Here is a 12930-nt window from a genome sequence, read left to right as displayed (position 1 = left end):
CCTAAGCTTGGAACCAACATAGGCCCTGATATAGATCTGACTTGAACTTTACCCAAAATCAAGAATAACCTTACTTAAACATCTAATCTTATAAGCATCTAACCCAAACTTAACCAAAACCCGAATTTACCAGCTATAAACCAGCTCTACACACAACTTGATACAACTCGAACCTAAAAGTTAATTCAACCTAAATTTGACTTAAATCGAATCTGGACAGCAGGCTGCAGCCAAACGACTTAGCATTACTCAAACTGAACTTAACAAAACTCAAACCTGAACCTAATATGGATGTTAGATTGACCCTATGTGAATTGAACCAAGTTTGACTCAAAACATTATTTAACCCCACCTGAAGCAGACTTGATTGCTCGAATTGATACCGATACAGGTACTCGGTCATTTGCTTAACTGTAGTAGTAAACTTGGTTATTAACTTATTACCTTAAACTTCAGCAAAATTGCAAACACCATAAAACGATTTAATTGTACTTTTCCTTTTGATTCAACCAACTCATTCATGAACCCGCTGACGTGTGTCGACCAGAATTTTCTTGTTTGATTATTTTTTATTTTTTTAATCAAACCGGTAAATTCTTGCCTCTTCTCCTTCTTCTTCAGAAATTTCAGTCTATTTTTCCAGAATTTCTGTATTTTTTTTCTGATAGATAGTAAATTTCTTGCATGGAAATTGGATTACTTTCCAAACCTTTCATGAGGTTAGTCTTTTTCTTCCATCTTTGCGCTTTTACGTGAAGTGTGCAATTTACCCTTGAATCTATGAAATTATAAACATCACATCACTATTAAAAAGTTAATTATTTAATTCCATATTTCTAATCAAGGCAATTATAGGTGTAAAAGCTTTGATCATGTTTAATTATTGGCATTTTGTACATTCGGATAATTAAAACCGAATATTCCTCCATTTTTTTCCTGGGTTTCCTTTATTGTGTCTACTTTTTCTTTATTGCATTGTGGGTATGTCAAATTTTCAATGTTAATCTTTGATATTTGAATTTTTGAATTGTTTGGAGAGTAATCTGAATTGGGTTTTTGATGAATTTTTTTGGGTTTCTTTTAATTGAGCTGAAACTCTGAAAATGATGAGAAATCTGTCAGAATTTCATTGATTGTTTTGATTTGTCCGAAAGATGGTTTGAATAGGGTATTTTGATTTTGTTGAGCTGAAATTTTCCTTTAAATAGAAAAATCACAAGTATTTTGTTACTGGGAGAAGTTGGTGATTGTTTGGTTCGTTGAAATTTAGTTGGGTTTCTAATTTTAGTTTGAATTTGGGGTAGTTGTATACCTATTTCAGATTTATATGATCGTCATTTGGTTGTCTACATTACGAGTGATTGTAATCGAGGTGGGGCGGAATTTGAATTTCATTTGTGAAAATGTTTGCTGTGGGGAGATTAGGAAGTTACATTAGCCGAGGTGTATGCACCGTCTCTGGCCCCTTTCATCCCTTTGGTGGAGCAGTAGATGTAATTGTGGTGGAGCAGCAAGATGGTAGCTTTAAATCAACCCCGTGGTATGTTCGATTTGGGAAGTTTCAAGGTGTTTTGAAAGCAACGGAGAGAGTAGTCAGTATTAATGTCAATGGAGTCGATGCTGATTTCCACATGTATTTGGATCATAAAGGGGAAGCATTTTTTGTTAAAGAGGTTGATGGAGCAGAAGCGGAATCAGAGTCGTATTATTCCTCTCCAGATGAGAAAGAAGTGAACTCTGATAGTTGGATAACACAAAAATCTATGAGCTGCAACTATGATGCTAACCGGACAGAGATGATTTCTGAACTTGAAGGAAGTAATGGAAAGATTACAGCTCGGACCAATAGTAGTCGACGGGGAAGGATTTTTCGCCTTCCTTTTGGTAGACGGTTGATGAAGGAGAATGGTTTCCGGGATGGAAATTCTAGTGCCGAAGTGGACAGTGTTAGTTCTTTGGAGCGTGCTGAGATTGCTGCGGACTTATTGGAAGTACGGTGGACAACTAATCTTCGTCCTGGCAAAAACCAAACTACCAGTGTTTCTAATGCAACTAAAAAGCCTTCTTCTGTATCTTCTGAAGGTAATGTTACTTCAGGTATGTCTGACTGCCTACAGCCAACATCAAGTATTGAGAAAACTGATACTCAACTTTCATGTTTGATAAACCCTGAAAATTCTGTGGAGCTTACCATTGAAGAATCTTACATTGCAGCTGATCTTACTTCTGTAGGATCAAATATATCTGATGGAGTTCATGATGGCTGTAGTAAAAACAACCAAATTTCTGTGAGTGAGTTCTCTGAGGTTTCTAAGTCTAGTCCGAAACTTGCACAGACAGTGGCAAGTGAAATAGTTGAAGGAAATGTTTCCCCTGAATGGTCTTTTAATAACATAAATGTCAAGCAGGAAAATATTGGCAAATGCAATGGAGATGAGGATACATTATGGAATGCTTCTACTTCTCATGTTACAGATGTGGTTGGTACATCTCATCAATGTAGCATAGGTGAGGTTCCTTTGGAGTACTCCAGCTCAGGAGACCCTTGTAAAAGTGCAACTGGCTCAATGAATGAGCTGAGCTCAGAGGATCTTTATGCTGGTACCAGTGGTTTAAACTCGCTTCCTATAGTTTCAGAGAAGGAAGGTTCTGTTACTAATGTGACACAATGTGCTCTTTCTTCAAGTCCTAAAGATCCTACTCGAGACAGAATTAATGAAGTAACACCTTCAGATGATAAAGAGGAGCAATTCCTTTTCAGTGATCTTGATGACTGTAAGGTGGAGAAAGTGGAACATATTCAGACCTCATCATCAGGGAGTTCACTAGAAAGCAGTGAAGGAGGACTGCCAAAAAGAACTTTCACAGATGAGTCACATCATCTGACATGCAATCCTGCTCAAGATAATCTTCTTATCAATGATGCAAGCCTTAAAATGAATTCAAATAGAATGTCGTGCCCTATAAGCATTTCAAAAGTTCATGATGATGATGCTGAAGAGAAGGCCTTGGCACCAGCAGCAGAATCTTTACCTATTATGGTGTTTGATGGTGATGATCCATCACGTGATGCTCGTCAGACAATTAGTCGTTCCTTGGATTCAACTCTTGAAGCTTTTAAGATGGTCAATAATGATGTTTCAGCTGCTTCAGGCTTGAGTGGAGGTCCGCAGCAAGTAGCACAATCACGCTTAGAGGAAATCAAAAACATTATTTCTGATCCTGCAGTAGGTAAAGACAATTGATAATTTCATTGCAATAAAAACAAATATACTTATAAAAGTGGACATACTATATTCATAAGCGCTTTAGCTGACATGTGGCTCTCTGATCAGCACCACTTTGGGTATCTTTTGTGTCATCCTTAATAATTTTATACATCAAATCATTCTCTGAACCCGATTCTTATATGATATAGAGTAAAAACAATATATTTTATAGCTATTATGAATATATTTGTATGATTTACACAGGTTTTGAAAATTTAATGAATCACTTTATAATGTTAATTTATGCAGAGGTATCCCTCTGCAGACACTTGTTATTTGATGGAATGGGCTACGAAGCTGCTGCTCAAGCATTCGATGCTGAAAAATTGGATATTGACAATTTTCTATCTCTCGGTCTTGATATTTTGAAAAACGATAAGCTTGTTGTCAGAATTGGTGGTCTTTATTTTCCATGGGATGCAGCTTTGCCTATTGCTTCAGCAATAGGTTCACAGGAAAAGGTACCAATGCTGGAACCGAAAGGCATGATAGCTGTTGGTCAAGTTGAAAATCAAAGCTCTGAAGGAGTCACACAGAAGTCTATAAATTCCGGAAATGGCTCTTGGAGATTATGGCCATTCTCATTCAAGAAATCAAATAGCATGCAAAACAGAAATTCTAGCTTTGAAACTCCTGCCGAGGACCTCAAAGATATTGCTGGAAATTCAGATGCAGTTGTTCCCAGAGCAATGAAAAAGAAGATACGGGCAAAGTTTCCCACTTCTGAACAGCTTGCATCCCTAAATCTAAAGGAAGGGAAGAATGTTGTGACTTTCACATTCTCAACAGCAATGCTTGGAGAGCAGAAGGTTACCTTAATTGATAATTTTATTTTCTTGTTGCTGCTTTATCTTCCTTCACCATCATTGTTGGGTTTGTTTCTCAACTGAATTTATTTTTTGAATTGAACAGGTCGAGGCAAGAATATTTTTGTGGAAATGGAATGCACGGATTGTGGTCTCAGATGTTGATGGGACTATTACTAAGTAAGAATTAATTTAAATTGAATGCTAATACTTAGCTAATCCCTTTTTTCTGTTATAATTCATGTACAATTATTGGTTCATTCAAAAGTATCATGAATGCATGTCCTTTCAGTCTTCCTTCTGAATGCAGCCATCAATACATGTGAATAGCTAATTGATTTTTAGAATTGGTTTGGTATACTTTAGCTGCTTGTTCTTAATCTGTGGACTATGTGAGTCTTGTTGCTGCCCTTTAAATCAGGTTCAATTTATTTTCTTCAAAATTGGTTTGGTAGACTTTAGTTTGCTTGTTCTTTATCTATGGATTTTGAGAGTCTTATTGTTGTCTATTAAATCAGGTTTCAACTAGTTTCATGTGCTGTAATATTTAAATCCTTAGTGTTTTTGTTTGGCATTACATTTCTATTTATGCTCTTAGTTATTTATGTAATTTTCTAGACAAATTGGATGCATACATGATACACTTGGCCCTGAGACCTAGACTCTACTTCAATGGTATACAATTTTCTTTTTTAAAAAAATCTGTATTGGTTTATTATTTGACGGATTATCCTTGCTGTAAAACGTGTTACTATACATTTGGTTGAATACCAATTTTTCCCATTTCAAAATATGAGGCATGTGAACTAGTACAAAGAATTTAGTCAACTTTTGCCAACTTGTGATATACATTGGCAATGTATACTACATATAATGTAGTATCAATGTATTAATTAACCTACAGCTCTACATTGATATTAAAAGGTGTAATTAATGACTGTTATTTGTTACAAATAAATGTGGCCAAAATGTCTTCTATTTAGTAAAGAAATAAGGTACATTTAACATTAATGATCCCTGCAATGTGCCTGACACTTATTAATAGTTATCACCATGCACACCCCTCACTCCCCTCTTCTAAAGGGTTTGATGTGTATATCTTTTGTTTTCTTGAGCTTTGTATAAGGAACTTACAATATCTTTTGACATCCACTGTCATTATCATTTGTAACTCTTACAATTGGACATTTACCATACAGATCAGATGTTCTTGGGCAGTTCATGCCAATGATGGGAATAGATTGGTCTCAGACTGGTGTCACACATCTTTTCTCTGCTATTAAGGTTTGTCACACAACACTTTGTGATAATTGTATTCAGCTATTGTTTTAAAGTTCATTTATGGAAAATCATCAATATTTTTCACATATAGTAGGGCAACATTTTTGCTAAAATATCATTAAATTATCCTCTACTCTTTTTTGTGGAAGAAATTTCTTGGTTAATGCTTTTAAACCAAGGATCAGGGGGTTTGTAAATGGTAGCTCTTTCCATTTGTAGTAGTGAGATTGCTTTATATTCAACTTACTACATCCTTTCATAGATAGGAGAGTCATTGAGCATTGGGTCATCACAATGTTATTTAATGGTAATTACTGCATATACCAGAAAAACATGGTTATTTTACCACACCCTAGTTGTTATAATAGCAATTGCTTCTCGGTGATGGAACGATATTACACAACTACGCATGTATTGTGTCCGTATGCTAGATGGTTTATATAGGTTAAACATTTTATCCTCCCCTCTCAATGCTAGATTTGGTGATTCATGATTTTAGATTACTTAAATAATGTGCTCTTGTTTCAGGAAAATGGTTATCAACTTCTTTTCCTTAGTGCTCGCTCCATTTCACAAGCCTATCACACTCGGCAGTTCTTATTCAACCTTAAACAGGTGATTGCTGAACCAGGGTATTGATTTATTTTCTCGATTATTTTTTCCCTTCTCAATGAGAAACTTGCTTTGAATCTTGGTAGGATGGGAAAGCACTACCAGAGGGTCCTGTCTTAATATCTCCAGATGGACTTTTTCCTTCTTTGTATCGAGAAGGTTAGCTTCCCATGTTGACTTGGGTTATACACTGTATGTGCTATAAATAGTCCAGTGTAGTTGACTGCCTAACTTAATAAACTTATGTTGAGTAGATTATTACGGAGTTTAAAAAAATGGTTATGATAGTAACATAAGTAATTGTAACATATTTCATATATATTTCGGCTTCTGCTGTTCTTTTTTTAGGTTTCTCCCTAGCTATGTGTGCCTATGGTGCTTTTTCTTGTGTTGTCAGTTATCAGTGTTGTGTTGTAAAGAAAGCAGAAAGATAAAATTGCTGATGGTTGCTGTAAACCTATTACTAAAAGAAGAAAAGTGATATTATGCATCTACTAGGAGGGTGACCATTTTGAAATTGAATTAATGGTGAATAATGCTACCATAACAATAGGCCATTCTTTCAATTTTTCAGTTGATGTATGTAATCTTTATGTCCCTCATTTCTTTCTTCTTTTTGATGTGAGAGGGGGTGGGGATGGGATAGATGGCATCAGGAATGAACAACTTGGCGGTAACTTTTTTTGTTTGCATGACATAGAACATAGCCACATGTCACAATTATGTAAGATAAGACCAGTACAATTAATAACCAGTAATTTTGGATAGTATTGAAGTATCATTGTTATGTGTGACATCAAGGTTTATGTAACTCAGTGATTTACTGTTATGCAATTTTAGCTGTATAACTCTTTTTTTTTTTTTTTTTTTTTTTTTTTTTTGGGAGCAGTGATTAGAAGAGCTCCTCATGAATTCAAGATAGCATGCTTGGAGGTTTGTTCCTTGACTACTTCTGCATCTATTCGTAGTTGAATCTGATTTTGCTACATAAGCCTCATTCTTCATTGTTCTGTAATCATAATGATATTTGTAACTGCTTTCAAATGTGGATAATGCTATGATTGTATCCTCTGTGCTCTTTTTGGCAACATTTTGACTTTGCATTATCCACATAATTTACTTTGACTTTTTTGATGATTTATACTTGGAGAAAAATGTTGGATTGTATTAGATTTATCTCAGTGTATACTTTCATGATATAAATTTTTTTGTAATTTTTATTTTATTAATAATTAAAGATATTATTGATTGAAATTGTGCATCACAATCATGAAAGTCTAAAGGTTGTCAAAAAGTAAACAGAGGAAGTATAATCCATCCATTTGTGTGTTCCATGTTTATGTTTTAATTTGTACAAAGTAATTCTTATCCTTACATTGGAGTGAAAGCATAGGCTTTTAATATATGTTTGCATAAGTTTCATTCTTTTTCTCTGAAAACTCCTTATTTTGACTTATTTGAACTCTTGTTTACTTTTCTTAAACTTTTTTAATTGTTAATTCAACATGGTAGTTTTAACTGAAGGTACTGGCCCTTATCTGAAATTATTTTTCGTGAAACTTATTTAAGGTGAAAAAACAAGCTATAGTGCATTGGGGGGTTGGGTTATGTCCATTAAGTTGCAAACTTGAGTATAAACACATGGGGCTTTACTAAGGTGTTCTTCTGTTATCATGTAATTATTTTGGTCACCCGTGCAGCACATCTTGGGCTTGGTTGAGGTGGTCTGATATGGTCTCGTTCCCTTAAGGCCTCAACACCTCTAACGGCTCAATATTTTACCCTAGCTTGACACAAAACTAAGATTGTTGTAAGTGCCGTGGGAGAATAAGAGGCCTTCTATTTTGTCTCACTCAGAGATCATATACTTCCTCCGGTCCCCAAATGTTGCAACATGGGGATGGGACACGGGTTTTAAGAAGAGGAGAGAGATAGAGCGTAATAAAGGTTGAGACCCATGTGATGAGGAAAGAGAAAGAGAAAACACTTACAAATAGAGAATTAGAGAAATGTTGCAATATTTGTGAAACTTCCTAAAATGGTAATTGTTGCAACATTTGTGGAACGGAGGAAGTATGTCTTAGTAGAAATAATGGCAGGAAGTTTTCTGATTCATCATTGGCTATTCATTTGGTTTTGTTAAATTGGAATGGAACATCTTAGTGATACATAAAGCGTGATAGGATAATTGTAATTTTTCCCACTGATATTTTTAGGGGCGTCTAGACTTATAAATTAATCTGTTTCTGTTTCATCTATGAAATTTCTGTTTATTGAAAAAAAAAGGAAATAAGCCACTAAGACTCAAACTGGATGTTTTGCGTAAGACCTCATGGGACTAACAGCGTTCAGCTTGTGTTTCTGTTCCTTGCTCATGTCTTGCTGCTGATTGAGTGATTTAAATGTTCACTGATTAAATAGAACTGTGAGACTGAGTCTACTTCTTTGCTGATTACTAAATTTCCTCTTCTTTCCTGTCTGGTGCTTAGCCCATGCATCAGGGAAGAGTTGAATTAGGAAGACTGGAGCATGGTTGGAATATTTTGCATAAATCTTGTTGCTAGTTAGGATTTTTGGGCAGAATAGAATTTATGCGGATGATCCCATTATTTTGCGATATGTAATACCATTGTGCAACTTTTATCTGTGTCTGTCATCGAACAAAAAATCTAGCCTAACAATACTTCATCCTCTGTCCTTGCTATCAAGAATATTTTTCATGCCCTTGTATCAAATTTGTTGATGTGATTGGTCTCAGTTCCATACAAATGAATAATCCTGGTGCATCTCTAAACAATGAGCACTCTATTTCTTCTGTATTGTTTATTATATCAGGTCGAAATAAGAGTATAGCAGGGAGAGATTCCATCCAAGTCTCTTTGCTGAGAAGATTGAAAATTAAGGGCTATCTGGCTGGTAAATCGGGATTCAGCTTCCCTCCTTTCCATTTCAAGGAAACCATAACATCCTTAACTTTAATCTGATAAGAAAAGTATTGAGGGAGGGGTACTTCTGTTCTATGTTTTTAACTCTGCAATACCAATCTGGTTAAGAATTTGCTTTGAAGGCTTTTCTTTTTTGGCATTGTATTCTGTTTCTATTGCATATGTGGACAAAGTTATACTTGTATTGAAATTTATGATGTGTAACTAATCATCGATGGGGAAATGTTGCTCATGGATTTTGCTATGGTGTTATCTAGGATGTTAAGGTGCTGTTTCCATTAGATCACAATCCATTCTACGCCGGGTTTGGAAATAGAGACACTGATGAGTTAAGCTATCTTAGAGTTGGAATGCCTAGAGGGAAGATCTTTACCATTAATCCCAAGGTAGACTTTACTCTTGCATTAATACCAAAAAAGAAAAAAAAATTAAAACGGGACAATAGTATCTAATAACATAATATTTGTTTTATTCAGGGTCAGGTTGTTGTGAACCGTCGAGTGGACTCAAAATCATATACTTCCCTCCATGTTCTTGTACATGACATGTTTCCTCCAACAACTTTTCATGAACAGGTTATTTATTTATTTAATATGATAATTGTTGGTAGATGGTTCAATAGTTTGTTCATACTCTTCATAGTTGTCTTTTCAGTCCATTTACTTGTATATTTTTAATTTAATCTGACATTATTAATTGCTGAAAGTGTTAATGTCATAAGTGATTACTATGTCTATAGGGGTGGCGATGGCGATTGTTGGAGTTTTAGGATTTGAGAGAGGTGGTGGTTTGGGGTTTAGGGGTGCTACTTGGGATATATCCGGCTGTTTAGAGGAGGGGGGGGGGGGAGGAGAGAGGGGAAGTAATGTGGTGATGAGGAATTGAAGATATGTGTTTTATTATTATTTGAGTGGTGAGGCATTGCATTAAGATTAGTTGGTTATTTGAGAATGGAACCGTAATGTCCCATGAAAAACTTATCAATAATGGTTTGGTTGCAAGGAAGGAAAGTGCTTAAAGTATGTTTTATTTTTAGAAAAAATATTAAAAAGGAAACACAGAAATCATTATAATTTTTCGCTCTATTTTTTACTCTTAGGAATTTGTCCATGATGTGTTTTGCATTAAAATTTCATTTTAAATTGCTGTGAGGATGCAATTGCTGTGAGGATGCATTAATATTTCATTGTTTGATTAAGCACGCCTCCTAAAGAATCCTTAGATTTGACATTGGCTAACTAGGTTTATTTTTGAGCGGACATATTTCTAGTAAGATGTCATAAACCACTGTTTTACAAGTCAGTTTAAAGAATGACCGGCCATATCATGTAATAATATATTGACTGTTGAAAAGTTACAGCAAGGATGAATATGAGAATTCTAAGAAGTTTTAGGCTGGGAATGTGCTTTGATGTGGATTTTTGAATTGGTTTTCAATGTCTGAAATATCTCTATTTCCAGGAGGATTACAACTCGTGGAACTTCTGGAAACTACCACCTCGAGATGCCATTTGAAAGATCTGCATACTATGAATTGACAGTTAGTCTGGCTATAAATTAGGAAGGAATAAACGTGCATGTTACTCCAACAGGTAAGGTGGGCTATTCTTCTTTCGTCCTCTATTAATCGTCTTACATTGGCGGTTCTATTAGTAGGAGAAAAAAATGGTTTAAATAATGAAATTACATGCATATATATATATACCCAAGTAAATTCTCGTGCTAAAGATTATTACCATGCAGCTTTGACCCCTAGTATGTGTGTATTTGCCATGGATATTGGCAAGGAAATGCAATATTACATGCAGATTCATTAATATTACCAAGATATAGAGCTATCTAAGGGCTATCGAATGAAATTACTATGTTGGCACCTACTTATTTTGACTTTTAACCATCACTTCTTATATTAGTGGCATTTTTAAATGCTATCCTTAATTGATAAAATTATTTAGTGTATCAAACAATGCTAGGAACATGAGATTTTGATTTCCTTAGCATATAGATGGTAGATTAAAGAAATGTGGATATGCGGTCTTGTATTCTACGTACTGATTCAAAATCACTTACTGGAAATCAAGTTTCTGCAGGTTCTGAAACGACAACTTTGGATCTTCTGCATTTTTATCCACGCAGGAGTTGGCTCGTGCACTTTCAGTTAATTTTGTACGAGAGGAGAACTGCCAAAGAATGTGTATAATAGTTTTTTCTTCTCTTGTTTGGTCAATGTCTTAGTTTTGACTGTTGTACAGAATTTAGAGTTATCACAAATCGTTACTGGATGAAGAAGCAATCAATCGAGTCTACGACTTCTTTTGTTGCTGTCATCATTTATATGTTACGCAAGCAACAAACACGATAGGTAGCATACTGACATATATATATAGGATTATAGGGAAACACGGTTTTGAACTGAAGGGGAAAGAAAGTGATGTAAATTTGTATGGATGTATGAGCTTCTAAAACTAGTTATATGAGAATCTTTGTTCTTACAAGTTATATGAGTGTACGGGATGCTATGCCGCAAAGGGTGATTTGTAAGTCAAAAGACATAAATCCTGATTTATTTAAAGTAGGTGGTTTAAAACCTTACTTTTAATTACAATAACTCTCTTTTCTTGCATTTGCTTTGAAAACTTTGAGTTACTCTTCATATGAAAAAAAAGAGTATAACAATTTTCTAATAAAATAGGTGTTTGGGTGCTAAAATGGTCATATCCATTTTATCTAAGGTAAACTTAACTATATAAGCCCAAATGGCATAAAAAGGTAAAAAAGGCCCAAAATAACCCACTCATGTACTACTATAAATACCTCTCAAGGGGCCAAAGGTAAGGAGAGGTTACTCTTACACTAAGATGACCATCCTCCTCTACTCTCCCTCCCCAGAATACTCTCAAAATATGCATTGTTTGGCATCTAACTTGGGCGTCGGAGGCTCCGGCCCGGGGGCTCAGGGTTCATTTTGCAGGTCCATTTAAGGCCCAAATCTGAGGTCCACGAGCAGCCCTTCAAGGCCTGGTTAGTCAATTTTTTGCCGAAACAATTTGGCGCCGTCTGTTGAAAGACGAATGCTATGGCCCATGGAAATCCACTAGTTCATGGCCGGGGTGTTCTTCCGAATAAAAGAGCTGAAAATTTGGTTAAATCTAACTAAAGTATTGTCACCAACTTACCACAGTCTAGCTGCAGCACATTAAGTGCTCAAAACTGGCAAAGGGCAGTGACTGAGTGGTCACAACTCTTCTCTTTATTCCACTTTTGTCTTCAAGCATGCAACCATTGAGGAGGCAAAATTTAGAGAATGCATGTAAAAGAAGCAAAGATAATGAAAAGCAAAAAAAAAAAAAAAAAAAAAAAAAGAAAAAAGTTCATTATTCTTAAGTGGTTGGGCCCCCTTTTTACCCACCATTTTCCAACAAAAGATGAAGAAGAATGAGCTATTACAGAAGCTCGAAGCATCAAGAACAATTTCCACATAGTACATACATTACGCATGTACTCTTATGTAAGAATGGCAGGCTAAAGCCCACTAAGCTAACATGGCCGGCATCGAGGTAAGCCGAAGCTAACCATTACCCAGCCGAAGCTAGTGGTAAAAAGGCTAAATTCGAAGGTGATAAGCCGAGCCAAAGCTCACCGATCTAAAGGCAGCTAATTCAGGCTCCGAGACTTATCGATCCGAGCCAAGGTTGGTTTAGCTGAAGCTCATCAAGCCGGAGCTACCAAAGCACCATTTTCCGAGGCTACATCCGAAGGTAGTCCATGTGAGGGCTCTAAATCCCTAACCTGAAGCTATCCAAGCCCGAGCCAAAAGTTCATCATCTAGCCGAAAGGCTAACCACATTGTTTGAGAGCCAAAGCGCATCCCTTTGCAAGCTTTGTCGAGGTTCAAGCTCCCAGCCGAGGTTCACCATTGCCGAGGTTCGAGCTTCCAGCCGAGGCTCACAACCAACCGAGCTGAAGGTGCTGCCGAAGAAGGTTCATCCGAACTGAAGCTCATCCGAGCTGAAGATG

The 12930-nt window shown here is 36.0% G+C and overlaps 1 protein-coding gene across 14 annotated transcripts; it reads left to right on the top strand.

Moving 5' to 3' along the window:
• Window positions 1–461: 461 nt before the first annotated feature.
• On the top strand, window positions 462–11412 carry LOC110696555 (phosphatidate phosphatase PAH2-like). 14 transcript variants are annotated; one of them, XM_021873895.1, is made up of 14 exons: window positions 463–719; window positions 1305–2082; window positions 2233–2288; window positions 2409–3231; window positions 3519–4078; window positions 4182–4255; window positions 5275–5359; window positions 5885–5971; window positions 6055–6127; window positions 6858–6901; window positions 9171–9299; window positions 9390–9488; window positions 10375–10505; window positions 10995–11412. In XM_021873895.1, the coding sequence occupies exons 2-13, from the start codon at window positions 1404–1406 to the stop codon at window positions 10426–10428; spliced, it is 2763 nt and encodes a 920-aa protein (XP_021729587.1). In that variant the 5' UTR covers window positions 463–719; window positions 1305–1403; the 3' UTR covers window positions 10429–10505; window positions 10995–11412. The 14 variants fall into 14 exon arrangements, with proteins under 14 accessions (XP_021729580.1, XP_021729578.1, XP_021729574.1 ...); XM_021873893.1 differs by having other exon boundaries at window positions 2215–2288; XM_021873894.1 differs by having other exon boundaries at window positions 1305–2097.
• The last annotated feature ends 1518 nt before the right edge of the window (window positions 11413–12930 follow it).

Source organism: Chenopodium quinoa, unplaced genomic scaffold (assembly GCF_001683475.1).
Source record: "Chenopodium quinoa cultivar QQ74 unplaced genomic scaffold, ASM168347v1, whole genome shotgun sequence".
Classification (NCBI taxonomy): domain Eukaryota; kingdom Viridiplantae; phylum Streptophyta; class Magnoliopsida; order Caryophyllales; family Amaranthaceae; genus Chenopodium; species Chenopodium quinoa.
This window is presented reverse-complemented; position numbering and strand designations above follow the sequence as displayed.